The sequence below is a fragment of the Leucoraja erinacea genome, chromosome 6 (assembly GCF_028641065.1).
Source record: "Leucoraja erinacea ecotype New England chromosome 6, Leri_hhj_1, whole genome shotgun sequence".
Lineage (NCBI taxonomy): Eukaryota > Metazoa > Chordata > Chondrichthyes > Rajiformes > Rajidae > Leucoraja > Leucoraja erinaceus.
The window spans coordinates 47,605,117-47,632,435 of NC_073382.1; the positions used below are offsets into that span (position 1 = coordinate 47,605,117).

The window sequence follows — 27,319 nt, forward strand, 5'->3', positions numbered from 1 at the left end:
TTTTCTCTCTCAACTTTCTTCATTTACTCGTTTTCTTTCTTCACACACTATATATTTCACATCTTTCTATCCTTTACTATCTAACTTCTTTTTCTTATGCTCATCTTTTAAAAAGAAAAAAAAAAAAAAAAAAAAATAAGAAAAAGAAACAAAATTAAAAAAATAAATAAAAAATAAATAGAAAAGGTGAGGGGTGATTGTCACTGCGTTATTTCAAGTACTTCTGTTGGTCGTATGCACGGACTGCGTCAATACCTCCACATTGGGAAGCAGGGAGGCCATGAAAGAGGTCCACAATGTAGGAGATGTTCCATGTCAGAGTGTGAATTGGAGCACTGCAGATACAATTCTGGCACCCACAACATGTATCATTGTAGAAACAAGGAACTGCTCAGTCTGAAGAAGGGTCTCGACCCGAAAGATCTCCTACCCCGTTTCGTCAGAGATGCTGCCTGACAAGTTACTCCAGCATTTTGTGTCTACCATCGGTCTAAAGTTGCAACTGCAGTTCCTTCCTACACATTTTGTCTGCTCCGTTATGAAATCTCCTCAAGGTATATCTACTTTGAAGAAGTTCTCCCCTCTCCGATGTGAGATCAGCAACACTCTCTCTCACTGCTCCCCCTCTGTGATTCCTTCTGTTCTCCAGCTCCATGACCATGTTTTTAACCCAAACTCGCCACTTGTTACCACTGCCACTGCCAACAATGGACCATTGTGGGCTTCACCTTTCCTTGTTCCCTCATTGCGGGCTCTGATTTGTCCTTTTTATACCCTTCATTCATTTGTTCTTTCTTATCTCTAGTCCTTTTGATATATCTAGTTTTCCTCTTGCCTTTTACCCATGGCAGGGGAATCAAGAACCAGAGAACGTGGGTTTCGGGTGAGAGGGGAAGGATTTAATAGGAACTTGAGGGGGAAATTTTTAACAGAGGGCGGTGTGTGGATGGAAGTAGCTGCCAGAGGAGATTTTTGAGGCAGAAACATTTAAAAGACATTTGAACAGGTACATGGATAGGAAAGTTTTAGAGGGATTTGGGCCAAACGCAGGCAGGTGGGACAGGTTTACCCATGTGAAAAGCAAATAAGAGAACTGACTACTGATAAATAAACTCTACATATATTAAAAATGAAGAAATCAAGAACTGCCAGACCCTCTATTTTTAATGTAGAAAAATAAACCATGCTGGAGTAGTTTTGCGGGTCAGGCAGCCTATCTGGAGAACATGGGTGGAGTATCTTGGTCGGGACGGGCAGGTCGGGCTGAAGGCCCTGTTTCCGTGCTGTGTGATGATATGACGTCTCTGGCTGCAGTTCAAATGATTATCAAGAAGCTGTAGGACAAACAATCACCCCGTACACTTGCACTATCCCACAGACGAGGAACAATACACAATTTTACCAAAGCCAATTAACCTACAAACCTGCAAGACTTTGGAGTCCGTGGGAGGAAACCAGAGCACCCGGAGAAAACCCATGCGGTCACAGGGAGAATGTACAAACTCCATACAGACAGCACCCATAGTCAGGATTGAACCCTGGTCTCTGCACTGTAAGGCAGCAACTCTACCACTGCGTTACTGTGCCACCGTTGTTAGATCAGCATCCAACCCACCACCCGAAACATTCACATTATTCACCATTAAAGCAATTATTTTGATTTCTGCCACCTACAACGTTCACTGCATTTACTTCCATCGGCAGCTCCAGCAGCCCCTCCCGCACCCACAACCTCTGCCATCCCAAGGACCAGAACACCAGATACATGGAAACTCTGTCTGTGGCTCCCCCGCGCACTCCCTCTGAGGGTCTGCCCATCCCCCCGTCTGCCTGTCCCCCCACCCTCCCTCTCTGTCTGCCGGTCCCCCCCACCCTCCCTCTGTCGGTCTCCACCGTCTGATCACCCCCCTCATTCCCTCTCCCACCTTCCCCCCCCCCCCCCCCCCTTTTTAGCCATCCCCCCCCCCCCACCCCCACCCCCCCCCCCCCCCCCCCCCCCCCCCCCCCACCTCCTCCCCACTTGTCCATCCCCGCCTACCCCTACCTCTGCACATGAGTATTAACCCGACCCCCAGACTGCAGGTCTCTCCCCCTCTCTGCGTCTGCCAGTTCCACCCCCACAACCTCTACCTGCTGGTTTCTCCCCTCATTCCACCCGGAAGGGGTGGGGGAGTCGTCAAAGCCATTCCTAGTCTGCCAGGGAGAGTGGGGTTAGAATGGGGAGTATTTTTGTCGAAAGCAAGGACATAAATGATAGAGGTGAAGCAATGATAATGATGAAGCAATCATTTCCAATGTTCACGACATCCTGACCTAGTTGATACGATTTTAAAGATAAATGCAAGACAATCGGGGCAAAGTGATATAGTTGGCACTGGATCAGCTTGCAGGTTGATATTATTCATATTATATCCAGCAGAGTGCAGCACTGTTCAAACATTCATAGCTGAATACCGTCATGAGCTTCGTGTGTGTATTGTCAGTATAACATTTGACCATGTGAAAACCAAATAAGAGAATTCACTTCTGATAAATGTACACGCTTGTACACGCTGGAATTCAGAAGATTGAGGGGGGATCTTATAGAAACTTACAAAATTCTTAAGGGGTTGGACAGGCTAGATGCAGGAAGATTATTCCCGATGTTGGGGAAGTCCAGAACTAGGGGTCACAGTTTAAGGATAAGAGGGAAGTCTTTTAGGACCGAGATGAGAAAATCATTTTTTACACAGAGAGTGGTGAATCTGTGGAATTCTCTGCCACAGAAGGTAGTTGAGGCCAGTTCATTGGCTATATTTAAGAGTGAGTTAGATGTGGCCCTTGTGGCTAAAGGGATCAGGGGGTATGTAGAGAAGGCAGGGATGGGATACTGAGTTGGATGATCAGCCATGATCATATCGAATGGTGGTGCAGGCTCGAAGGGCCGAATGGCCTACTCCTGCACCTATTTTCTATGTTTCTATGTAAATAAAGTCTACATATATTAAAAATGAAGAAATAAAGAACTACAAGATGCTCTACTCATTTTTAACATAGGAAAGACACAAAGTGCTGGTGTAATTCAGCGGGCCAGGCAGCATCTCTGGAGAACATGGATAGATGATGTTTCGGGCCGCGACCCTTCTACAGACTGATTGTCACCTATCCATATTCTGCTGGGATGCTGCCTGACTTTCTGAGTTTCTTCAGATTAAGATGCTTCTTCAGACTAATAGGTGACGTTTTGAGTCGAGACTTTTTCGAAGAAGGGTCCTGAACAAAAATGTCACCTATCCATTCTCTCCAGAAATGCTGCCTGACCTGCTGAGATATTCCAGCACTCAGGGCCGGATTTAGATGAAGAGCTGTTCCACTTGTTCCTCACAATTCCCCACCCCCTCGACTAGAGGAAGATGGTCCACCAGATTGACACCGATTTGCAGCCGAGCGTAGCCAATGAGATAAGGGGCTGGAAAGCTGTGCGTATTTATTTATTTATTTATTGCCAGTGCTAGTGTCGAGTTATTGGCTTAAAACACTATTATTCTGAAATGGAGGGCAAGGAAAATTACTGAAGGGTTGTTTAGAGACTACAGTGCGTTGTGACAGCATATGTAAGAAAGGCCTATGACAGTGTCAAAAATATTATACACCTTGCAGGGCTCTCACATACATTTTTTTCTTTGTTGTCAGCATGGCAACCTTGGCAGCTTTTTAAGTTGCCAAATGACAGTTTAGGTGATAATTTAAGATGGCTTGCATGACGCGTGCGATAATGTGCTCGGACGAAGTGCGTAGTTACCAGTCGGAATTATGCTCAATGAGGCATTCACATATTTTTTCTGCTACAAATAAAGTCACAAACTAAACATATTCACCAATTAAGACATGATATATACCACAATGACATGTAGCAAAATTATAATACAGTATCTCAACTTTTTACACGTTGCAATTAATGCAATTTCTATTGTTTCTTTCCACTTCCAAACAAAAATGTGGTTGCATTATTCGGCGTACGATCAACCTTGGTGAGACCAAGCGCAGGCTTGGCGATCGCTTCGCACAACACCGCCACTCAGTTCGCAATAACCAACTTGATCTCCTGGTGGCTCAACACTTCAATTACCCCTCTCATTCCGAATCCGACCTTTCTGTCCTGGGCCTCCTCCATGGTCAGAGCGAGGCCTACCGCATATTGGAGGAGCAGCAACTCGTATTTGCTTGGGTAGTTTACAACCCAGCGGTATGAACATTGGCTTCTCTAATTTCATGTAGTCCTTGCTTGCTCCCTCCTTCCCCTCCCATTCCCAGCTCTCCCACAGCCTACTGTCTCCGCTTCTTCCTTTCTTTTTCGTGTGTCCCCTCCGACATCAATCTGAAGAAGGGTCTCGACCCGAAACGTTGTCTATTCCTTCGCTACATAGATGCTGCCTTACCCGCTGATTTTCTCCAGCTTTTATTTCTACCAATGGGATCCCACCACTGGCCACATCTTCCCATCTCCTCCCCGTTGGCTTTCCGCAGAGACCGCTCCCTCCCTCCGTAACTCCCTGATCAATTCGTCCCTTCACACCCGAACCACCCCCTCTCCTGGCACTTTGCCTTGCAACTGCAGGAAATGCTACACTTGTCGCTTTACCTCCCCCCTTAACTCCATTCAAGGACCCAAGCAGTCTTTCCAGGTGCGGCAGAGGTTCACCTGCACCTCCTCCAACCTCATCTATTGCATGTACTGCTCCAGGTGTCAGCTGCTCTACATCGGTGGGACCTAGCGTAGGCTTGGTGATCGCTTCGCCCAACACCTCCAGTCCACAATAACCAACCTGATCTCCCGGTGGCTCAGCACTTCAACCCACTCCCATTCCGAATCCGACCTTTTTGTCCTGGGCCTCTTCCATGGCCAGAGTGAGGCCCCCTGTAAATTTGTAGGAGCAGCACCTCATATTTCGCTTGGGCAGTTTACACCCCAGCGGTATGAACATTGACTTCTTCAATTTCAGGTAATCCCTGCTTTCTCTTCCCCTTCCCAGCTCTCCCTCAGCCCACTGTCTCTGCCTCTTCCTTTCTTCCTCCTGTCCCCCCCACCCTCACCTCAGTCTGAAGAATGTCTCGACCCGAAACGTCACCTATTTCCTTCGCTCCATAGATGCTGCCTCACCCGCTGAGTAGAAACATAGAAACATAGAAAATAGGTGCAGGAGTACGCCATTCGGCCCTTCGAGCCTGCACCGCCATTCAATATGATCATGGCTGATCATCCAACTCAGTATCCTGTACCTGCCTTCCCTCCATACCCCCTGATACCTTTAGCCACAAGGGCCACATCTAACTCCCTCTTAAATATAGCCAATGAACTGGCCTCAACTACCTTCTGTGGCAGAGAATTCCAGAGATTCACCACTCTCTGTGTGAAAAATGTTTTTCTCATCTCGGTCCTAAAAGATTTCCCCCTTATCCTTAAACTGTGACCCCTTGCTCTGGACTTCTCCAACATCGGGACCAATCTTCCTGCATCTAGGCTGTCCAACCCTTTAAGAATTTTGTAAGTTTCTATAAGATCCCCTCTCAATCTTCTAAATTCTAGCGAGTACAAGCCGAGTCTATCCAATCTTTCTTCATATGAAAGTCCTGCCATCCCAGGAATCAGCCTGGTGAACCTTCTCTGTACTCCCTCTATGGCAAGAATGTCCTTCCTCAGATTAGGAGACCAAAACTGTACGCAATCCTCCAGGTGTGGTCTCACCAAGACCCTGTACAACTGCAGTAGAACCTCCCTGCTCCTATACTCAAATCCTTTTGCTATGAATGCTAACATACCATTCACTTTCTTCACTACCTGCTGCACCTGCATGCCTACTTTCAATGACTGGTGTACCATGACACCCAGGTCTCGTTGCATCTCCCCTTTTCCTAATCGGCCACAGAGTTTCTCCAGCATTTTTGTCTACCCATTCATACATGTTCTGTTATCCCACTTTCCTCACCCACTCCCTACACCCTACAAAGCCAATGCATCTTTGGGATGTGGGAGGAAACCCACATGCTTGCAGGGAGAATGTGCAAATTCAACACAGACAGTGCCCGAGGACAGGATCGAACACAGATATCTGGCGTGTGAGGAAACAAGTCTACCAGGTGTGCCACTAAATTTTGTTTTCCAACACACATAAAATTATACGTTCATAACTTTGGTCACTAAAAAAATGAAAATATCCATTTTCAGTCTTAAATCTCCAAGTGACGCTATGTCCCCCTTTACAGCTACTGTATGTTTTAATTAAGTTCAAGACTATGGAACAGTACATTGGCCATAAAGTTGCTGCCTAAAAGTGACAGGGACCCGGAATTGATCCTGAATATGGGTGCTGTCTGTATAGAGTTTGCTTTTTTTCCCTTTGATCGCATGGGTTTTCTCCGGGTGTTCTTGTTTCATAGAAACATAGAAAATAGGTGCAGGAGTGGGCCATTCAGCCCTTCGAGCCTGCACCGCCATTCAATATGATCATAGCTGATCATCCAAAATAGAACCCCGTTCCTGCTTTCTCCCCATATCCCTTGATTCCGTTAGCCATACGACCTAAATCTAACTTTAATACATCCAGTGAATTGGCCTCCGCTTCTTTCTGTGGCAGATAATTCCACAGATTCACAACTCTCTGAGTGAAAAGGTTTTTCCTCATTTCAGTCGTAAATTGGCTTTCTTCACTGCCTGCTGTACATGAATGCTTCCTTCCACATTCCAAAGGTGTGCAGGAACCTATTTCAGACCCAACCCAAAACGTAATATTTTCCTTTTGTCCAGAGATTCTGTCTGACCTGTTGAGTTACTCCAGCTTTTTGTGTCTATCTACAGTTTAAACAGCATCTACAGCATCTGCAGTTCCTTCCTACACACACGATACTATATGATAGAACTTTATTAATCCCAGGAGGGAAATTGTGTGTGTGTGTGTGTGTGTGTGTGTGTATGGGGGGGGGGGGGGGGGTATATATATTATACACACGCACACACACGCACACACACACACACACACACACACACACACACACACACACACACACACACACACACACACACACACACACACACACACACACACACACACACACATATAATTATATTGTTATATATTCATATACAAATATACACTGTTTTGTTTTCGCGTTTATAACATTGTTTACAGAGTACTATGTTTACATATTCTGTTGTGCTGGTGCAAGTAAGGATTTCATTGTTCTAACTGGGACGTGAGAGAATAAAACACTCTTGACGCTTGACTTACTCCGCTAATGTGTGGGATAGAACTAGTGTACGGGTGATCAGTGGTCGGTGTTGACTCGGTGGGCTGAAGGGCCTATTTCCACGCTGTATCTTTAAATTAAACTAAAAACACTAAGAGTCTTAAAGAAGGGTCTTTACCCGAAACGTCACCCAATTTCTTCTATCCAGAGTTGCTGGCTGCTCCATGGAGATCCCCCGCACAATTAAAGCATGGAATAGTTTTCACCCTACCATAGTTACCCAACCAGACGCAACTAAATTTAAGGTACCTCTTATTTCCACAAGCACCCGTTTTTGCTTAAGTCCAAGTCAAGATTCAAGAGAGTTTTATTGTCATGTGTCCCAGATAGGACAATGAAATGCTTGCTTGCTGCAGCACAACAGAATATGTGAACATAATACAGAACAGGAGATAAATGTTCAGTGTGTTTATATACCATAGACCATATATATACACAATAAATAAACAAATAAAATGCAATAGGCTGTTATTGTTCAGCCCTCCACCACCTCCAGTTTAAATTCCATTTAGAATATTTATGGAGGACCAGGAAGCCAGAAGCAAGAGTTACTCCAGAGAGTTACTCCAGATCCAGGGTCAGGGAGTGATTCTGCGTTGGTTTTCAGCGGTCGCGGTGAGGCGGCAATCGGACAGCAATGGCGACATTGATACGGATGGCGGGCAGAGACGGAGATTGACAGACACAGAGAGAGAGAGAGAGAGAGAGAGAGATAGAGAGAGAGGGGCCCGCCCAGAGTTGAACGGTAGGTGTCCTGCCTTGGCCCGAGGCCGCCTAGATTTCCAGGCCCTAGGCTTCAGCCTATGAAGCCTAGTGGTAAATCCAGCTCTGTGAGGCCCCCCTAGATCTCGACGCCCTAAGCTTAAGCTTGTCAAGCTTATACGTAAATCCGGCCCTGCCAGCACTGTGTTCTTATGGGCATTGACAACCCCATTGACCTCTGTTCCGTTCAATGGAAAGTTAGTGAAATTAGAGTCATAGAGTGTGGAAACAGGCCCTTGGGGCCCAACTTTCCACACTGAAGAACGTCCCGTCCACACTTATACCACATGCCTGCATATAACCCATATCCCTCTCAACCCGTCATGTTCATATACCTGTCCAAATGTTTCTTAAACATTACAATAGTACCTGCCTCAACTACCTCCAGCAGCTCGTTCCATACACTCACCACCCTTTGTGTGAATACATTACCCCTTAGGTTCCTATTAAATCGTTCCTTCACCCCTCACCTTAAACCTATGGCCTCTGGCTCTCGATTCCTCTACCCTGGGTAAGAAATGCTGTTGTATGAAGTAAACATGGATATCAACACAACATTTTAAATCAATTTTTCAGAATTTGGTGCTGCTTGGAGCGACTGCTATTGAAGATCGTCTTCAGAATGGTGTTCCCGAGACCATTGCCACGTTAATGAAAGCTGGAATCAAAATATGGGTCCTAACCGGCGACAAACAAGAGACCGCGATAAACATAGGTCTGTCTGTCTGTCTGTCTGTCTGTCTGTCTGTCTGTCTGTCTGTCTGTCACTGAAGCACCCTCTAGTTTGTCACTGAAGCACCCTCTAGTTTGTCATTGCCTGAAGCATCATTCAGAATTGTAATATAAAATTAGCACTATTGTATTCTGTAGTTGGTGAGGCTGTACTGGAGTTTTGTAGATGGATGCCAGCATCTATGGGGGAAAAGGAATAGGTGGCGTTTTGGGTCGAAACTTGTTCAGTTTTGGTCACCCTGTTATAGGAAGAATGTCATTAAGTTGGAAAGAGTGCAGAGAAGTTTTATGAGGATGTTTCCGGGACTTGAGGGCCTGGGCTATAGGGAGAGGTTGGGCAGGCTAGGACTTTATTCCTTGGACCGCAGGAGAATGAAGAGTCTCATAGAGATGAGGGGAATAGATAGGGTGACTGCATAGAATCTTTTACCCAGACTAGGGGGATCAAGAACCAGAGGTTTAAGGTGAAACATTTAATAGGAACCTGAGGGGCTACGAAGGTGATGGGTACATGAAACAAGCTGCCAGAGGAAGTCATAGTACAAAAACAACTTTTAAAGGACACCTGGACAGGTACTTGCATAGGACATTAGAGGGATATGAAGCAGGTGGGCATGTGGGACTCGTGTATAGTGGGGTCTCTTGGTCGGGATGGCTACTATGTGGCAGTAATGCGACCTGCTCTCCATTCCATTGACTCCATTTATACCTCAGGCCTCCTCGGCAAGGCCAGCAGCGTAATCAAGGACGAGTCGCACCCCGGCCACTCCCTCTTCGCTCCACTCCCATCGGGCAAAAGGTACAGACCTGTGAAAATGCACACCTCCGATTAAAGATAGTCCAAGGGTCTCCAGTGAGGTAGATAGTAGCTCTCTGTTGGTGATAGGATGGTTCAGTTATCTGATAACAGCTGGGAAGAAACTTGGATCTGAAGGTATGCGTTTATCTTGCACTAAATGTTAGTCACCATATTCCCATTATCATGTATCGGTACACTGCGGATGGCTCAATTGTAATCATGTATAGTCTTTCCGCTGACTGGTTAGCATGCAAAAAAAGCTTTTCACTGTACCTCGGTGCACATGACAATAAACTAAACTCTATTCTTTATAGAGAAACCACAGTTCATTTTTTTTGTGTTGTGCCCGAGTACTGGCAAGAACCTGTTCTGTTGCCTCACCCATTGCACTGAACTGATTGTCTCAGTCTTGTATGGCTGGTTTTACTTAGTCTGGTTCTGAATCTGATATTTTCCAAATTTGTAAAGAAGTCAGAATTATCAAGTGTCACAACTAGATAACCTGGCATGTTAGTAGGAATGTTTCATCAGCTGAAAATCAGTCTTCCTCAGGACTTTTCAAAATATTCTGCCCCCCTCCTCCCGCTCCCCCAAATATTTGGAGTTGGAAGATATCTAAACTAAATATTGTGATGTGGGTAGAAACAAAGAGTTGCAGTTGCTGGTTAATGCACAAAATGCTGGAGTAACTCAGCAGGTCAGACGGCATCCATGGAGACCATGGATAGAAAAGTTTTGGGTCCAGACCCTTCTTCAGACCTCAACATGTGATGTGTGTATTCTGCTTGTCAGTATTGTGTTGTGGATAAAATTCTGTTGTTGACACCTTTTACTGACAGCCTTTTCTATTCTTTTGCTAGGTTATTCATGTAGGCTTTTATCCCAAAGCATGACGCTGATCATAGTGAATGAAGATTCTTTGGACGTAAGTCATTCCATTCCTTTCAAAACATCTGCACGTTACAACCATTTAAATGTTTTTTGTGAGTGCTGAAATCATTCACTATACTCTCCATGGTCAGATCATGACAACATTTCTCACTTGTGAAGTACCAGCAGAAATACAAAGAAAGCGGTTGGCATTTGATTTTCATAATTACCGTTTTTCCCGGCAATGAAGACGCTACTATTTACCCAAAAATAAGGCACGAACATTTACCTGCGTCTTGGAGGCCGAAGCTTAGGTTGTTAGGCAGGAAAGATAGACTTGGCTATCCCTCAGTACAGTAACATCAAGAACGTTGTTGCTGGCAGCTGATGGGAAACGGCTGTAAAGTGGGAAGATGCTGTAAAAGGACAGCGCTGCCGGGGGGGAAAGAGTTACTTTCACAGCATGTGGGGAGTCTGGCCCGGGTCAGCATGGGCAGGAGCGTTGAGAAGGAGAGGGTCGGGATCATGCCAGCAACTCACTCACTCACCGCTGCCGCGGCGCTCCAGGCGAGGAGCCACCGCATTGTGGCTGGGGAGGGAAGTGGCTCGGGTGGCTGGGAGCGGGTTCTTGGTTCTTCTTGGCCGGGACCTGTGTCAGCGCGAGTAACCAATTGGTTCCTTGATCGCGCTGACACAGGAGCAAGCTCCACCGCTCGCTGTCCTGTTATCCATTGCCCGTCTATGATCTTTGCTCTTGAGCTGGTCCCCTCACTGTCCGGTCTACATTGAAAGACACGGACCGGGCAGTGAATGCCATGTAGTGTCACCCAGTGCAGCAAGTGAGGCCATGTCCTGCTCCCGTCGGCAGTTGGAATTTAAGGATTCGTGGGAAGTGGCTGATATGAGCGAGGCCGGCGAGCGGCAGGATAGAGGTGTTGAGAGGGAAAGCACTGCCAGAGGTGAGCGGGCCGGCAGTAGGTGCTGAGGTGGCGGCCGGTTCCACTGTCCGGTCCCGACCAAGAACCGGGCGGCCGCTCGCAGGCACCCGAGCTACTTCCCTCCCCGGCCTCAATGCGGTGGGTCCGCACCAGGAGCGCCGTTGCAGGGGTGAGTGAGTTGCTGACCTGACCCCCGACCCCCTCCTTCTCAACGCTCCTGCCCGTGCTGACCCGGGCCAGTCTCCCCACACTCTGTGAAAGGAACTCTACCCCCAATTGGTCCCTTGAACCAGTATTGTCATTCAATAAGATCACAACTGATTCAACTTGTCCCGGTGTGCTCCCGTTTTTCCCGCCATCACTCCACATGCCATCACCCTCCACCCCCCACCCATTCAGTCATTCAGAATGGAGGAGATCTGGAAGCCTTGGGTAAATTCAATTGTTACTTTCTTTCTTTTTCTTTTTTTTTTTTTTTTTTTTGAGCATGAGAAATTCTATATCCCACCAGCCTTTTTTCAAAATTTAGCAACTCAAAATGGGGGTGCGTCTTCATTGGCGGGAAATACGGCACTTACTTTGTAATGTTGGTTGAAGTGTCACCAAACCTCCATTATTTTTTGACTGACACGCTCGGCTGTACAATTGTTCGGCATAATGACCGTCTGTGAGTTGTCAATGACTGCGACAGGTGTTGATGAAGCTTGGAGAAGCAGATTCCCCATTTTTCCTCATTTCGTACAATGAAAGATTCAGAATATTTAGCATCATTTTACTCATAGACCTTGATCTTGAACACATTTAACCCTCATTAAAGAATCTACATATGAAAACCAACTAAGGGACAAGATACACAGGTGGTCTGGATAGACAGGGTCTGATTGGGGGTAGTCAGCATGGTTTTGTAACTGGCAGGTCTAAGGAGTCTGTGGATTTTTTGAAGAGGTCATCAAAAAGGTTGACACAAAGTGCTGGAGTAACTCAGCGGGTTAGGCAGCATCTCTGGTAAAAAAAGGATGGGTGACGTTTCAGGTCGGAACCCTTCTTCACGCCTCACGTGTAACGTCACCCATTGTTTTTCTCCAGAGATGCAGCGCGACCCGCGGAGTTACTCCAGCACTTTATGTATATCATTCGTATAAAGCAGCATCTGCAGTTCCTTGTTTTTTCATTTAACCAAAAAGCTGTAAACATTGTATCTGTAGCCTTCAGCAAAACATTTGATAAGGTTCCGATGGTAGGCTGCTCTGGACGATTAGGTCGCATGGGATCCAGGGACAGCTAGCTGATTGTATAGAGAATTGGCTTCATGATGGTGATGGTGGAAGGTTGTTTTTCGGACTGAACATCTGTGACTAGTGATGTGCTTCAGGGATCAGTGCTGGGATCATTGTTGTTTGTGGGTTTATACCAATGATTTGGATGAAATGGTAGAATGCATGATTAGTAAGTCGGCAGATGACATTAAAGTGGGTGGCATCATAGATATGGGAAGGAAAGGTTCAGTGGGGTTTAATTTTTTTAAAGGATGCAAGGTGTTGGAGTAACAGCGGGAGGGTGATTCTTCAGTAAGTGTCTACTTTGGTGTGCCGCTACTTTGATGCTGTATATAAGGAAAATCAGTAATTCTATCCCATTTCTTCCTTTTCTATATTGCTAATAAACATAATCCTCATAAATAAAGATTAAACCCTAAATGAATAAAGTGTTAATTTTTTCTTTTTCCCCCCGATGTTCGATGCCCCCCCCCCCCCCCCCCCCCCCCCCCCCCGCATGTCTTGTGAAATTTCAAGTCTGCATATTTATTTAATGGGGATCTATCTGAAATGACAATACTTTTAAAAAGGTAGGTATTAATAATTAAAATATTTATCACCCTTAAAACAATTCCTCTATTGATAAAATGATAAATCTGGATCAGGCAATGCTCATATCACCCAGAGCGCAGACTGGACTGTGAAAATGGCGACAAAACATGGTGCTTCTTGCGTGTGGGAACTATGGACTATTTCTGTACACTTGCTAATCGGGGATGTGCTTAGGTATGGGAATACTCTGCTGGACTGTTTGTAAGAAAAGAGTTTCACTGTGTTTGCACTTCGCACAAATGACAATAAAAGCGCCATTGAAGGGGGCAAATACGATAGTGGTATTTAAGCAACTTTTGGATAGGCACATGGATATGCAGTGAAGTGAGGAATATGGATCGCATGCAGGCAGATAAGAGACGTTCTTGACATGTTCTGCACAGACGATGTGGGCCAAAGGGACTGTTTCTGCTGTACTTTTCTACTCCCTTTTCTCAGTCACCTTCAAACCTGGGGGATTGTCTGAGAAAATGGAAACCATTAAAGTTGGGCTTTATAAATGAGTGTAGGATGACATGGGAAATCCAAGCTTTGAGGTTTTGAAAAGCATTAATAGAAAGAGATGACAGATGCATATTTGATTTCCTAGTTTGTAATATTTTTGTACGACACATGTCTATTATTATCAAATATAGGGACTAGAATTAAGTTTTGAATTTCAGCAGAAATGGCCCCTGTATCATCAGCTGTTTCCTGTGTGCTCAGGGATTTGTGTATTCAATAAAATTAATAGTGGCTTGCCTGACAGAGGAATACAGAGCCTGTTTATATGAGATCAGCTTTAAGGGATGCTGTTACCCAGACATTTCACCTTGTTGTGACACTAAATGCATACATTTTAAGTTAGTTTAGTTTAGAAATACAGTGCGGAAACAGGCCCTTCAGCTCACCAAGTCTGCGCCGACCAGCGATCCCCGTTCACTACTAGCTCGTTCCTACACACTAGGCACAGTTTACAGAAGCCAATTAACCTACCAACCTGTACATCTTTGGAGTGTGGGAGGAAACCGGAGCACCCGGAGAAAACCCGCACAGTCACGAGGAGAACGTACAAACTCCATACAGAGAGCACCCCTAGTGATCGAACCTGGATCTCTGACGCTGTAAGGCAGAGACTCTACTACTGCACCACCTTGCCGCCGTTATATAGTGACTTTAGAGATACACTATTTCCATGGAAACAGGTCTATTGGCATGGAAACTGGTCCTTTGCCCCACCGAGTCTGCGTCCACCACCGATCACCCCATGCACTAGGACTATCCTACACACTAGTGACAATTTACTATTTTTACCGAAGCCAATTAACCTGCAAATTGACCAGACTTTGGAGTGTGGGAAGAGACAGGAGCATCCGGAGAAAATCCACGTGCTCTCAGGGAGAACATACAAACTCTGTACAGACAGCACCCATAGTCAGGATCAAACCCGGGCCTCTGGTGCTGTGAGGCAGCATCTCTCGATTGCTGTGCCTCTGTTCCGCTCCTACATGCATTAAACATCTGAAATTGGCTTCCAAATGACAGCAATGGGGCTGAATTTTGGAAGCAAAGTACAGCCTGTAGTCTAGTTTAGGGATATGAAATATGAAATTTACCGGGAATCGGTACCATAGAACCGGGTCCCTTTGGCCCACCGAGTCCACGCTGACCACCGATCACCCATTCACACTCATTTTATATTATCCAACTTTCTCATCCACTCCACACACACGAGGGGTAATTTACAGAGACCAATTAACCAAACCCGCACGTCTTTGGGATGTGGGAGGAAACTTGAATACCTGGAAAAACCTCCGTGGTCTCAGGGAGAACGTGCAAACTCCACACCAGAGGTCAGGATCGAACCTGGATCTCTGGCGCTGTGATGCCCAGGCTATCGGGGTTTGTTTTATTGTCACGTGTACCAAAGTACAGTGAAAAGCTTTTTTGATGTGTGCCATCCAGTCAGCGGAAACACAATACATGATTAATATCAAGCCCTCCACAGGGTACAGATATAAGGTAAAGGGAATAACCCCTCGTGCAAGATAGAGTCCCGTAAAGGCCGATTAAAGTAGGTATGTTACAAAACCTACCTGAATCGTGGCTGAGCATCTGCCCCACCCCTTGTGTGTGATTTTGGCGCTGTTTAGAGGGGGCGGGTTTAAAACGCGATTTTTACTAGGCTGTTGCAATCGAAAATGTTCAGCCTAGTAAATCATTAACGGAAAATCGCTGAAAGACCCCGTCGCAAAAGGTGTTATTAGTTTTTATGGCCTTGTAAAATAGTTAGAGTAGTTTAAAAATCACTCTCTAAACTCGCAACCTCTCGCAGCCCCAGGGTTTTATAAAGCAAACAATTAAAGGTATGTACCTTATTTTTACATTAAATGGGGCTTGTATATAACCCTGTTATTAAAGTTTTCTATAGCGAGTAGCTCATTTTGGGCTCTTTATATCCCGCAGTATTTTTCTGGGCATTTGAGGGCACAAATCCAGCGCAATGTGAACGTTCTAAACCAGCGCGTTCACAGGAACCCACTAGAAAGCCGATTTAAATTGACTTTAATTTACAGCAATTGAACACGAAATTCCTTCCATTTGGCCTATAAATTAATGTAAATGAGATTTTAAAATCGTGTTTTATTGTGAATTATTTGTGAATATTATTTGGACACTTGGGCTATTTAAAAATGTTAATCATTTATCTAGTAAATTGAAGTTTGAAATTAGCTACAATTGGGTAACTAACTAATTATATGCTTTAATTTCAGGTCATCCAAGTTAGATTATTTTATATTTGTTTCAGAATGGTTCAATCTATGATAACTGAAAATTTCATTCAGTTCTCTTAATTTTTAAGAAGGTTATGTGCTTTTGACTGTCCTCGATCACAGCTTTTTTGTTATGTCCATAGAAAATCAATAGGGAACAAGATGCTAATTTCCGAGTATGAAAATGGCCATAACTTTTTTATTACTTGAGATATGAAAGTGAATTAGGTGTCAAATTAAACTTATTGTTATGCTTTATCTGATGGGATAAATTGCAGACTTGATTTTTTAAATCTCAAAATTTTGTAACATTGCTAATTAAAGGTAGTCCGAGAGTCTCCATTGAGGTAGATGGGAGGTCAGGACTGCTGCCCAGTCGGTGTTAGGATGGTTGCCTGATAACAGCTGGGAAGAAGCTGTCCCTGAATCTGGAGATGTACGTTTTCACACTTCTGTACCTCTTGCCTGATGGGAGAAGGGAAAAGATTGAGTGATTGGGGTGAGACCCGTCCTTGATTATGTTGGTTGCCTTGCTGAGGCAGCGTGAGGTGTAAATGGAGTCGATGGAAGGGAGGTTGGTTTGTGTGATGGTCTGGGCTGCGTCCTCAATTCTCTGCAATTTCTTGCAGTCTTGGATGGAGCTCTGAACAAACTATGCTGTGATGCATTCAGATAAAATGCTTTCTACGGCGTATCTGTAGAAGTTGGTGAGAATTGCTGGGGACATGGCGAACTTCCTAAACCTACTCAATAGCAATATTCAATAACTTAAATAGGTTCAACTGTTGATAATTCTAGAATTACAGCCTTTGGTCCACAATATCCGTGCCAAGAATGATGCCAAGATAAACTCATCTTCTGCCTGTGCGTGATCCATATCCTTCCATTCCCTGCGTAGCCATGTGCCTATCCAAAAGCATCTTGAGTGCCTCTATGGTATCTGTCTCCACCACCAACACTGGCAATGCGTTCCAGGCACTCACCACTCTCAGTGAATTTCATATTACACAATTTATATACTAAATCTAATTACAGGAGAATTAGTCGTCAAATATATGTTTAATGTGTGCGATATTGAAAACAATTTGCTAACGCAGTTGGACATTTGCCGTTGTCCAAGCTGTGAAACGACTTGCAGGGTTCTCGTGGATGTGAGAAGTGAGCCTCTGGTAATTAATGGTTTCTCCTACATTTTCAGACAGGCTTTCCTTAGGGAATATATGTTTAGTTTCAAGTGTGGCATGCTTAAACCATTATGGTGCTTCCTCAGGGATGAATACCAGGAATGTGAGGTAAACCATTGCCAGAAATATGAGATAATCATCATTTGAACATAGTAGCAAAGAGTTAGGTTGAATTTGTATGAAGGGAGTTTGAATTATGTACACTATGTTTGGCCCTTCCAGGATTAACTTTCATCAGCTACAGGAGAGGGCTTTGCACTCTGGCATTTTTATTTCTAGCTGCTCGAATATTTAGTTTATTTATTGAGATGTTGCATTCTTGAATTTATTCTGTTTCAAATTGTTTATGGAACTGAATAACAGAAGTGAGGGTTTGTTTGTGAGAGTTGTATAATCCTGCTGGTGGTAATGTTTTGGATGGTTCTGTAACTTGCCAATTGCTGGAGTGATTACTGTAGCTTGATCTTTAACCATTATTTTTCATCACGTTGTCACAACAAAGCATCCTCTTCAATATCAATCAGCAAATAATTGCTCTCAATTAATGGTATTACCGATTCTACCAAAGGTCTGGCCTCTGATCTTTTAGACTTTAGACATATAGTGTGGAAGCAAGCCCTTCAGCCCATAGAAACATGGAAAATAGGTGCAGAAGTAGGCCATTCAGCCCTTGGAGCCAGCACCACCATTCAATATGTTCATGGCTGATCATCTAAAATCAGTATCACTTTTTCTCCATATTCTTTTGATTCCTTTAGCCCTAAGAGGTAAATCTACAGTAACTGTGTCTTGAAAACATCCAGTACATTGGCCTCCACTGCCTTCTGTGGCAGAGAATTCCAGATTCACAACTCTCTGGGTGAAGAGGTCCTAAATGGCCTACCCCTTATTCTTAAACTGTGACCCCTGGTTCTGGACTCCCCCAACATCGGGAACATTTTTCCTGCGTGTAACCTGTCCAATCTGTTAAGAATTTTAAATGTTTCTGCCTATCGACATGACAGATGCATATTTGATTTCCTAGTTTGTACTATTTCTGTACCCCACAGATCTATTATTATCAACTATCGGGACTAGAATTACGTTTCAAATTTCAGCACCTGAAATTTCAGGGAGACGTTGTCACCCAGAAATGTGATCTTGTGACACTAAGTGCATGCATTAAATAGTGACTTTCGACGTACAGTGTGGAAACAGGCCCTTTGACCCACCCTGTCTGCACCAACCAGTGATCATCCCAGTACACTAGCACTATCCCGTATACTCATTTTGCAACTAACCAAAGCCAATTAACCTACAAACCTGTACCTGCATGGAATGTAGGAGGAAACCGGAGCACCCGGAGAAAACCCTTGCAGTCACAGGGAGAACGTGCAGACTCCGTTCAGACAGAAGCCGCAGTCAGGATCGAACCCGGGTCTCTGGCGATGTAATGCACCAATTCTACGGTTGTGCCACCGTGCCGCCCCATTTGCTAAGGACTTTAAAGCTTTTGTGATTGTTGCACTGATGTAGTTGATTGGCTTCATAGCATAAGATATTGATAAAGGATAATGTTAGTTCTGTTCAAGACTACGGGGAGAAGGGTGAGCTTTCTCCTCTTTGTACCTTGACGGGTACTTTAACTTTTACGCAGGTTACAATGTAGAAATGGGCAGTTAGATCCAGAAATCCTTCACATAGCTTCACATAACACAGAGACAGCACAGTGGCATTGTGGCAGAGTTGCTGCCTTGCAGCACATCCAGGTTCAATCCTAATTATGGATGCTGTCTACACGGAATTTTCAGGTTCTGCCTGTGACCGCGTGGGTTTTCTCCGAGCGCTCCAGTTTCCTCCCACATCCCAAAGATGTGCAGGTTTGTAGGTTAATTGGCTTATGTAAATTGTCCAAATTATGCAGGATAGAAATGGTATATGGGGTGATCGCTTGTCAATGCGGACTCGGTGGGGCCATAGGGCTGTTTCGCACTGTATCTGTAAACATAGCTAAACTAAACTACTAGCTTGAATCCTGTCTGTTTGTCCTTTCTTTTATCCGGGTTTTACAACTGGGACAATGTTGTCAAATTGGAAAGGGTGCAGAGAAGATTTACAAGAATGTTGCCGGGACTCGAGGGTCTGAGCTATAGGGAGGTTGAGCACGCTGGGACTTGGAGACTTGGACTATGATGAATGGTGATCTTATAGATGTGTAAAATATCATGACAGGGATAGATCAGGTACCTGTTAGACGGACTGAGTTTATTGCCCAGTGGAGAGGAATGGAGAACCAGAGGGCATAGGTTTGAGGTGAGGGGGGGAAAGATTCTATGGGATTCCGAGGGGTAACATTTTCACAGAAAGGGAGGTGGGTGTATGGAACGACCTGCCGGAAGAGGTAGTTGGGACAGGGACCATCGCAATGTTTAAGAAGCAATTAGACAAGTACATGGATAGGACAGGTTTATAGAAATATGGGCCAAACGCTGACAAGTGGGAATAGTGTATATGAGACATGTTAGCCGGTGTGGGCAGGTTGGGCTGAAGGGCCTGTTTCCGCACTGTATAACTCCATGACCCCAATCCAATCTATTTATTAAATATTGTGATAATTACTTCAGTCGCTCTGCTTATCCATCCCACAGTCTCTCGAACTTCTGCATCATAAATGTTCTTGCTCCTCTTAAGTCCATAACCATCTGCTGGTGTGACTGGCAGATGGCTCCGTGTTGTTGAAACAAAACCCATTCTATCAGTCCCTGGTTACTTCGTTACTTATTCAGATTGAACGTGACTGAATACTCAATCCCTGATTTCATCCAAAGTGCTCTTTAAATCCCATCGACTCCACTTTCAGAAGAACTACTCCAATTTCTGAAACATCATCTGCCTGTATCTATATTTCAGCGCCTTCAGTGTCAAAATATATCTTTGTAAAAGACAAATCCTTTTCACTATAAAGGTTAATTTCCCCAGAGCCTAATACACAAACTCGCAAATTCTAAATGATAGAGAGCGATAGATGGAAGTAGCAGTGAAGTCCCAAGTGTATGATTGTTAACTGATTATCATTTCTTTGCCAAGGATAATTTCAAACAATAGTTTGGTATTTGGGTTTTGGCTTTAAGATTTGATTATAAAGAATACTATAAATATTCATAATGATGAAAATCTTGGTGTGTGTGCGTATGTATATAATACATTTGTTGTAAATTGAATATCCCAAACATTTCAATAACCAGCAGATTGCTTTCCAAATGTGGTCGCTGCTATTGGAGATAAGATTCGGCCAAAATATACTCCATACAATCTTACGTGATGCAAGAAAATAATTTGCTAACGAATCTATATTTGGTATTGGTTCTGTAATTGTGGAGTTTGGCACATTGCTGATTAATGAGAGCGATCAAGGTTGTGGGGAGACAGCAGGGGAATGGGGTTGAGAGGGAAAAATAGATCAGCCATGATCAAATGCCGGAACGGTGGCACAGCTGTAGAGTTGCTACCTCACAGAGCCAGAGATCCGGGTTTAATCCTGACCCGGGTTCTGTCTGTATGGAGCTTTTACGTCCTGCCTGTTACCTGTGTGGATTTTCTCCGTGTGCTCTGGTTTGAAGATTCACTGCGATGGATGTTTGGGTAAATTGTGTTAAGTGTGTGTCTTGTTTTTTTTTGTAATGTCATGTCTGCAGGAATGAAATTTCATTCAAACCTTGTCTGTTTGAATGACAATAAAAGGCATTCTGTTCTATTCTATTCTATTGTATTCCTCCCACACTCCAAAGGCATACAGGTTTGTAGGCCAATTGACGGTAAAATTGTAAATTGTCCCTAGTGTGTAGGATAGTGTTAATGTACGGGGATCGCAAATCGGCGCGGACTCTGTGTGCCAAAGGGTCTGTTTCGCTGCTCTATCTCAAAACTAAACTAAACGACTCGAGTGGCAAAATGGCCTAATTCTGCTCGTGTGTCCAATTGTCTCATGAATAGTAGCTGATGAATCTGTTACGATGCACCAGCTGCTATTCACAAGATCATAAAACACAGAAATGAAATTAGGCCATTCGCCCCATCAAGTTTGTTTCCCCATTTGATCATGGCTGAAGATAGACACAAAATGCTGGACAAGCAGCATCACTGGAGAGAAAACATGGGTGACGTTTAGGGTCGCGACCCTTCTTCAGACTGAAAGTCAGGGGAGGGGGAGTCACAGAGATAAGGAAGTGTAAGTTGTGAGAACGAGACATGAAAGGGGATGAGCTGGAGAGCAGGAGGAATCACAGAGGGATGACGAAATGTATTTGATCATGGCTGTAATATTCATCCATTCATACGAGATGCTTTACCAGTGTAAATTGAACCCGACAATTACTTGGTTTCCAATTGAAATTAAGTTTTGCTTAAGATAAATGCTTCACTTTACTCTGCCCACTTAGGAAATAGGATAACCCTTCATAATATTAATTAGTGATTGCATAACACCATGGAAACCAATAGTGTGTGATGGTCTCCCATTGTGATTGAAATATATACAACGCAAAAATTTAGTTCCACCTCCTAACATTACAGAAATTGCACGCAAATGCAGCAAATGTTTCTTTCATGATGATAAATTGATGCAACGTGTTTGACTTCTCGGAGTGCTACGGTAATTTTAATGTTATTCAGTAAGGTTGCGATAATGCAGAGATAAGTAGGTTAGTGTTGGGTTTTTCCAGTAATGTATCTTGTGTTTTTGTTCACATTTCGGGTTGTCTAGCAAAACCGACCTTGTACTCTTCTAAACCTGTGCTATTTTATTAGACGGCTCAGTCAAGTTTGAGTTATGGGCGCTGCACCTGTTGCCTAGAGAGTAGTTGTTTCTACAGCTGGCATTTAATAAGTCTTCCCGCTACTTGCAGAGGGAAGGATACAGACATGCATTTGACTAACGACTTTCCATTCTCCCACCAAGGAGTGATTCTGACATGCAAGTCCTCCACGATCATCTTTTGTCAGCTTTATTTGAGTGCTCTTGAGAACGGATTGCTGCCAATTTGTTGCACGGAGAGGCTGATGGCTAGAATTTCACTACCTCTCAGTGCCTCGGCTTTAACCACCAATTAATGGGGATTTTCTTGAAAGAAACTAAAGTATTGTGGCATTCGGAACAATAGGAACACTTAGTTCCTCATTAACAGCACCTACTTTGAGAAAGAAAACAATTAATTGCATGAATGTTCCATCAAATGGTTATGCAAATATTCTTAAATGTTTATGGTGTGAGCTGGTGATGGTGTGATTCTATACTGGGTTCTTTGAATTCATTCCCAAGAATAGATTAGTGCACCTGTTTTGTACTTTAATCCTTAACCTGTTTTGTATCTGCAGGATATATCTCCCCTCCTTTTCTTTGTAGGCTCGGAGACTTCACCCAGAGTCTTGTGTTTAAGAAGGAACTGCTGGAAAATCGAAGGTACACAAAAATGCTCTAGAAACTCAGCGGGTGCAGCAGCTTCTATGGAGCGAAGGAAATAGGCAAAGTTTCGGGCCGAAACGTTGCCTATTTCCTTCGCTCCATAGATGCTGCTGCACCCGCTGAGTTTCTCCAGCATTTTTGTGTACCTTCACCCAGAGTCTTGTCAGCTTCTTGCCCCTGACTGTTTTATTGTTTAGTTTAGTTGATTGTTGTGAACACCTTTTGTTTGCATGCTGTCCAGTTAAAGAAAAGACTGTACATGAATACACACGTGGCCCACGGTGCACAGATACAGGACAACATTTAAGTGCAAACGTATAATATTAAAGTCTGATTAAAGAGGTAGTTGGGAAGTCAGGATCGCAATCTAGCTGACGAGAGGATGGTTCAACAGCCTGGTAACAGCTGAGAAGAAACTGCTCCTTAATCTGGAGGTAGACATTTTCAAACTTCTGTACCTCCTTTAGGTGTGTTCGCACCAGCAGTAATGTCATTGTCCACCCAGTGACTCGGGTAAAGGAAGTAAGTGTTCATGGTATCTATATTCACTGGAGGTTCTGTGTTTTGTGTTCAGTTTTGTGTTCAGTTTTGAGTTTAGTTTTTGATGGAGACAGGCCCTTTGGCCCACCAAGTCCACAATCGACCACCCGTTCACACTAGTTCCACGTTATACCGCTTTTCCAGTAGGGGCAATTACCTGCATACTAGGGCTATTTACAGAGGGCCAATTAACCGACAAACCCTCACATCTTTGGGATGTGAGTGGAAACTGGAGCACCCAGAGGAAACCCATACTGTCTCAGGGAAAACGTGCAAACTCCACACAGACAGCATCTGGGGTCAGGATTGAACCCGGGTCTCTGAGGCAGCAGCTCTACAAGCTGCGCCACTGTGCCCACTGTCCTTCCCTGCCTCTTAAACACTCTTCTTGTGCACACCATATGATACTCCATGCGATAAAACCTAGGTGATCTCTGGCTAATTTCCGTTTAATCAAATCCCCCTCTCTCCTATAACAATGTTTCCTACATCACCAGCTGGAAGATCTCCCTGCTTGCAAACGCACTTTCAAAATCAATTGCCTTGTCTTTAGACACAAAATGTTGGAGTAACTCAGCGGGTCAGGCAGCATCTCTGGAGATATTTTGTGCTGGGGCCCTCCTTCAGGCTGATTGTTTCTGAGCTTCTTCAAACTACCCACCTACAAACATCACCACAGTCCTTTACACTTCAAATGTAAGTAGGAAAAACTGATTGCCTCAAACTATAGTCCAGGAGCACTCCATAGAGTTCATAGCGGCATAGCTATAGAGAGTTATACAGCAAGGAAACAGGCCCTTCCGCCCAACTTGCCCATGCTGACCAAGATGCCCAATCTACACTAGTCCCAACTGCCTGCGTTGGTCCATATCCCTCTAAACATTTCCTATTCGTGTACCTATCCAAGTGTCTTTTACATGTTGTTATAGTACCTGCCTCAACCGCCATCTCTGGCTGCTCATTCCATAAACTTACCACCCTCTGTGCAAACAAGTTGTCCCTCGGATTCCTATTAAATTTTTCCCCTCTCACCTTAAATCTTTGTCTTCTGGTTCTTGATTTCCCCTACTCTGGGTAGAAGACTCACCCTGTCTATTCCCCTCACCATCTTATACATCTGTATAAGATCGCCCCTCAGCCTCCTGCGCTCCAAGAAATAAACTCCCAGTCTTCCCAACCTCTCCCTGTAGTTCAGGCCCTCGAGCCCTGGCAACATACTTCTTCAGTCTCTGGAGAACTGTTTGAAATATAAACTCGATATTCAGTGTTTCATATTTAATATAAAATATGAGGTTGCAAATTCAACGGCGGATTGAGGCCAGTGGAGGCTAAAGTTTATTTAAAAAGAAAGAAACGTGCTGTTTCGGATTCTGTGAAAACAACATTGCATCAATAAGAAATAAGTGGGCATACATCTGCAAGGCAGATAACACATCTCTGACCTTACCACCAAGGTGGTGTAAGATCAGAGAATATACCAAAGGGATCTTGGTGACTGAGTCAGACGCTTGTTTGTGTTGGCCGAAAGTGACCTGTTGTGGAAAGACAGTTTGAAAAATGAAACACATGAATGATTAATAATGTTGCTAGGGCTTTCATCTGCTGCCACATCCACGAGCTCTACACTTGCTTTTTAAGGAGAAATGCGTTTTGTTGCTCTTGGCCCTTCCTCTGGGCTTTTGCCCCTATGGCATTAGCTTGCAAAGAAATCCCCGCGTTCTCAGCATCCATCATCAGCCGTCCTCCCTCTAAAAACAATAGCGCAAAGCTCTGTTTATCTATCCAGCCTGTTTACCTTTTATTCAGCTGACAGACTTCTTTTTAAACAATGGGCCCTTAGAAGGCTGGCAGACATGAGGAATTGCAGATGCTGGTTTACAAAGAAAAAAGACACAGTGTCTGCAGTAACTCAGCAGGTCGGGCAGCATCAGTCACTCCCTCTTCTCCCCTCTCCCATCAGGCAAGAGGTACAGAAGTGTGAAAACACATACTTCCAGATTCAGAGACAGTTTCTTCTTACCAACTAGAGAGCGGTCCTGACCTCCTATCTACCTCATTGGCGACCCTCAAACTATCTTTAATTGGACTTTACTGGTCTTTCCTTCTTGTAGTAAGCAGTATTCCCTTTATCATGTATCTGTACACTGTGGATGGCTCGATTGTAATCATGTACAATCTTTCCGCTGACTGGATAGCATGCAACAATAGCTTTTCACTGTACCTCAGTACACGTGACAATCAATTAAGCTAAACAAAACCAAACTGGAGGACGTGGATAGGCGACGTTTCGGGTCTGGAACCTTCTTCAGTCTGGTCCCGGCCCGAAACGTCACCTACCCATCCTTTCCAGAGATGTTGCCTGACCCAACAATACTTTGTGTCTGTTTGTCAGTTTTTTATAGACTAGTCTGCAAATGATATTCAGATTTATTTATATAGGCGACATTTCTGTCGGGAACCTTCTTCAGATTGATGGTAGATGGTGGGTAAGGGAGAAAGTTGGAAGGGAGGTGGGGGTGGGTCAAAATGCACAAGTGATAGGTGGATACAAGTGAGGGCGGATTTTAAGTGGCATATGGTTAGACAAAGGCCAGAGACAAAAAGGCGTGAAATGTGAAGTCAGAGGAATAAACAACCTCCAATTTCTCTTATTCCCGTCCCCTGCCTTTCTTCCCCCTTCTATTTCATAGTTTCCTCCCACACTCCAAAGACGTATAGGTTTGTAGGTTAATCGGCTTCTAATGTTTTTTTAATTGTCCCTAGTGAGTAGGATAGTGTTATGCCCCTGTCCCACTTAGGAAACCTGAACGGAAACCTCTGGAGACTTTGCGCCCCACCCAAAGTTACTGTGCGGTTCCAGGAGGTTGCAGGTGGTTGCCGGAGGTTGCAGGTAGTGGACGCAGGTAGGGAGATTGACAAAAACCTCCGGGAACCTCTGGGAACCGCACGGAAACCTTGGGTGGGGCGCAAAATCTCCAGAGGTTTCCGTTCAGATTTCCTAAGTGGGACAGGGGCATTAAGTGTACGGGGTAATTGCTGGTTGGCGCGGAATTGATGGGCGAAAGGGCCTGTTTCCGCACTGTTTCTATAAAGTCTAAAGAAAGGTTTTGTTTATATTGAAAGCTTTCTCGCTTGCAAGCCATTCTAAGTAAATAATCTAATTAAAATTTAATGGCAATATCTGCCTAATAAAATGCTCGTGAAGTAGCTTGTAGTTTTGAAAAACTGCATTCCAATTTGTAAGCAATCTGTTGAGGCAAAGTAATAATTTTTAGGTAAAACAGCCATTTTAAGAGAACTATTCAAAAGTGGTCTTGTTGTGTACTTTACACAGAATGATATCTTAGTAACATTAGCCGATACTAGGCAACAAGTATCTTCAAACACATTGGGGAGTAATTAATACAAACATAGACAACCTCATTGTTACCCACATCTGGCAAATCATGAACATTTTTGGAATAATCTCATACTGAAAATGTATCATAACAATCATTAGCTATAGATTTTAAACTATCATTAGCTCTAACTTGACCTCAATTTAAGGCAAAGCATCTTTACTGCAGCTTATTCCCATCAATTATTCCTGACATGTAGATGCAAGGAACATTTAAAGTTATTTTAAAGTTGTACAAGACATTGGCGAGGCTGCACTTAGAGAACTGTGTAGAAACGAACTGTAGATACTGGTTTACAAACTCAGCGGCTCAGGCAGCATCTCTGAATAACATGGATAGGTGATGTTTTGGGTCGAGACTCTTCTTCAGATGGATTCTGATCAGATCTGAAGCGTCACCTAACCATGTTCTCCAGAAATGCTACTTAACCTGCTGAGTTACTCTTTTTAAAATTCCTGTCATGTTTGCTTAGATTCATAGGGTTTTATGGCACGACACAGGCCCTTTGACCCAGAAGGTCCACGCCATAATTAAGTGCTCAAAAAGGCAGTTCAGACTCTGGAAAAGATTTGGAAACTACATGAAGTTATGTCATGCAATCTCGCACTATCCCCCTTGCTTTCCCCCGCACCACACTCCGTCGCCCATTTCTCCCTCACCATGCCCTCTCTCCCTGTCCTCTTCCACCAATAGCACTCCCTCTGGCTTTGCATTTCGTTTCTCCTCTCTATATACAATATACAATACAATA

At 44.1% G+C, this 27,319-nt stretch overlaps 1 protein-coding gene across 5 annotated transcripts in view; it reads left to right on the forward strand.

Moving 5' to 3' along the window:
* Positions 1-27,319, forward strand: part of atp8a2 (ATPase phospholipid transporting 8A2) — a 279,344-nt gene that overhangs the window by 144,348 nt on the left and 107,677 nt on the right. For all 5 annotated transcript variants that reach the window (XR_008723613.1, XM_055636930.1, XM_055636932.1 and 2 more), the window contains exons 23-24: positions 8,623-8,761; positions 10,438-10,502. Coding sequence is in view for 4 of the 5 variants with exons in the window: in XM_055636930.1 (XP_055492905.1) it covers positions 8,623-8,761; positions 10,438-10,502 (204 nt within the window). In the remaining variant the exon portion in view is untranslated. The remainder of the gene's footprint in view (positions 1-8,622; positions 8,762-10,437; positions 10,503-27,319) is intronic.